The sequence below is a fragment of the Daktulosphaira vitifoliae genome, unplaced genomic scaffold, assembly GCF_025091365.1.
Source record: "Daktulosphaira vitifoliae isolate Bord-2020 unplaced genomic scaffold, ASM2509136v1 Scaffold_763, whole genome shotgun sequence".
In the NCBI taxonomy this organism is placed as follows: Eukaryota; Metazoa; Arthropoda; class Insecta; order Hemiptera; family Phylloxeridae; genus Daktulosphaira; species Daktulosphaira vitifoliae.
The window spans coordinates 1,855-5,111 of record NW_026100326.1 but is presented as its reverse complement, the minus strand read 5'-3'; the positions used below and the strand labels follow the sequence as shown (position 1 = coordinate 5,111).

At 24.8% G+C, this 3,257-nt stretch overlaps 1 protein-coding gene across 1 annotated transcript; it reads right to left on the bottom strand.

The window, feature by feature from the left end:
- Positions 1-1,376: 1,376 nt before the first annotated feature.
- On the bottom strand, positions 1,377-2,938 carry LOC126909642 (uncharacterized). Its single transcript, XM_050692080.1, has 6 exons — positions 2,793-2,938; positions 2,451-2,497; positions 2,277-2,397; positions 2,130-2,218; positions 1,655-1,682; positions 1,377-1,587 (listed from the first exon to the last, which is right to left on the bottom strand). The coding sequence occupies exons 1-6, from the start codon at positions 2,929-2,931 to the stop codon at positions 1,496-1,498; spliced, it is 516 nt and encodes a 171-aa protein (XP_050548037.1). The 5' UTR covers positions 2,932-2,938; the 3' UTR covers positions 1,377-1,495.
- Between the last annotated feature and the right edge of the window lie 319 nt (positions 2,939-3,257).

The window sequence follows — 3,257 nt, the reverse complement described above, 5'->3', positions numbered from 1 at the left end:
ACAAAATTCTGATGTTTTTACATACATAAAAAAAATTTCAAGTTAACATTAAAACCATACTTAATGGTGTGAGGATATGATGGTTAGGTCATAAGTGAATGTTAGCTTATTTTTACACATTTTTACAGATATTTAAAAAAAAATATGTTTGATATCATTTGTTGGTTTAATGCTCTTAGTTCAAATTTTAGACTCTTTAAGACCTCTTACTCGCATACTATTCATATAATCATATTTAATCTATGTTATCAGTTATGTTACTATAATTATTTAAAATTAATAATTATTTGTATTTAAAGTAAATTATAAAATTAATATCATTTTTGTATTACAGTGATGAAGAAATTACACGTCAGAATTGGGAGCGATATTATTTCACACCAATTAAAAGAACTTTCGGATATGGCATGCTACTATGAGTTTGATCAATTTGTCAAATGATTAAGTTTCATTGTGTTCTTTTTGTTCTTAAAAAAAAAGCAGTTACATGATAAAAATATGTATTACATAGTCCAAATATGACATTAAAAATGTCAATATTTTTTATTAATGTAATTTCTTATGCTTTTTCATCATTCTCAACTACTTTCCTCCTTTACCAAGTTTGATGTATAATGTTTATCATTAAGGTATTTCTACATATAAATNATGCTTTTTCATCATTCTCAACTACTTTCCTCCTTTACCAAGTTTGATGTATAATGTTTATCATTAAGGTATTTCTACATATATATTTTTTTTTTGTTCATTTTTATTGCTTTTGTTATTTGGTAATAATCATGAAATGATAAAAACTGAACTATTTTTTTTTCATTAAATATTACATTTACTATTTAATTTTAACTGCATTAGATACTGAAGGATGAAGAGAACAATAACACCGTAGAACCTAGTCACTCAGGGGGGATAAAAACATGCATTATTCATCATATAATGAGTTGATTCCAATTTTTGGGGCTGGTAGGCATTGTCATACCTGCTTGCAAACAGCAATTTAACATTTCTAATAAAAAAAAAATTATAGGTACAAGAATATAAAAACAGTGAGGCTCCATAGAAGATTGTTTGCCAATTTTTAATTTTAACACTAGGTAAGAGGCATTAAATATAAACCCTGTTAGCAATGAGACATTAATGTTAAACCATCTCTGGGACATTTTGTGGTGAATAAACAATTATCACAATGTAGATGAATCTCTAACTATTGAGTACAGGAGTCAAAAAATCAACTGAAATACCTTATTACCTGAACATATTACACTTAAGTGTAAAATATTTTATTTTGAAATTTGGTACAAGGTAAATACAATGGATTATAGAATTTGAATGCATGAACAGTTTCTATGTCCACACTTATAATAAATAAAGCTAAAAACTACTATCAAATTAAATTTATTTCAATACATACAAATTGGTGTTCTTAGTAAAATATTGGTGAAAATTAAACTTTAATAACTAGATAATTTATTTAATGTGTTGCTTCTAAATTCGAAAATTAATTCTTTTTTGGTGGTCCGTGTTTAAGAACGGGTGGTGGTAACATTGGACAATTTTGTACTAAAGTCTTTTGGCTAGTACATTCAGAACCTGTTTAATGATGAATGAAATTAATAATTCGTATAAATTCTGTATAAACATATTATTTATTACTTACTTTCTACCCAAGCATTATAAGGACAATTCTGAAAAAAGAATGTTCTGATTATTAATTTTTATTTATTAAATATAGTATACTGAAATGAAATTAGTTTGGTCTGTCGACCTCAAACCAATTGGTTTTATAAATAAATTTAGGATAGAATATTAGGTATTTCAATATACATTTCTAAATTAAGATATTAAATTTGATTGATTCCTATTTGTTATCATAAAATGAAAAATGATCTATTATTAAATAATTTCTATTAATGTGAGGGTTATTTATCTCATATATTTGGTTGAGTTTGGATGAAAATCTTCCTGGTATTTAAAAAAAAAAATTATTTATTTTTAGGAGATTTAAATTAGGGTAACAATTTACCATTTACTATTTTAAATTTGTTATATAATGTACTCATCTTTTAATGTGCTCATAAAAAAAGAAGAAAGTGCTTTGAAAATGGTGTATTTAATCAAGTACTATAACTTACCAAATATAAGTCTCTAAGGAAACATTTCATTAATCTACCTGATGGTGTATCCATCATATGATTATTTTGTTCTTCTTTTAAATTTTTTACTAAAAATTAAATTTCGGATTTAATACCGAGAAATTAAAATTATAATATTTTATTTACTTTCAGAAAAGCATTTATTTAATGATTGCTGCCATTCAAAAGATCCCCATTTAGGATCACCTTTCAATACTTCACTTATTTTACTAGAAACTTTTTGCTCATCAAGTTTTCCATCCTGGTCCTATGAAAAAATAAAAATGTACTAAAAACAAACATGGTTTATATTAAACTTACAGCTAATCCACTATTTATGAATACACATTGGAATAAACATGGTGGTCCTGAAAGTATCCAAAAATATTTTAATATTGTAAAGATTACGAGTAAAAATTATTTGCTTAATTTAAAGTTAGTATGTACTTTCATTTATATTTTTTAAAATCCACGCCATATACAAATCAATATTTATAGAATTCACTCATAATGGATGCTATAAAGATCACTGCATTAATTTAATTAGTAGTTAATAATCAAGAATGTATGAAACTCAAAAAATCTAGTATAACAATAAATTTTAATTTGAATTATGCAATTCTATAAAACTTAATAGATCACTAGTTAGTTTTAATAACCTACCATGACCTTTTCCATTTTCTTTGTGATCTGGAGGAAGAGGGTGAGGCTTGTCCATAGTATTATTTCTTTTTTCAATACATGTATCCCACGCTTTGTCTGTGTTTGCTAGAATATTGGGTATTGAACAACATTCTGGCATTTGCTTAAATTAAACGAACTTAAATCATTTATATATAAAATATACAATTTTTTTGAAAAAATTATTTAAATAGAACATTATTTAATGTAAAAACAGAATGCATTGTACGTGTTACTTACCAATTTAAAGTATGCTAAATATATTGTAATAGTATATTTATATATTAATAAAATTTTAATATAAAGTGGAGTATTTTGGAGAGTAGAAGGTATTGTCTGTGCATCGCTCTTCTAGATATATATTTTGTGACTTTTCTTATGTAAAGATTTTAAAACAATAAGCTACCTGTATTCGTAATCCTTAATATATTATACATGTATAATTAA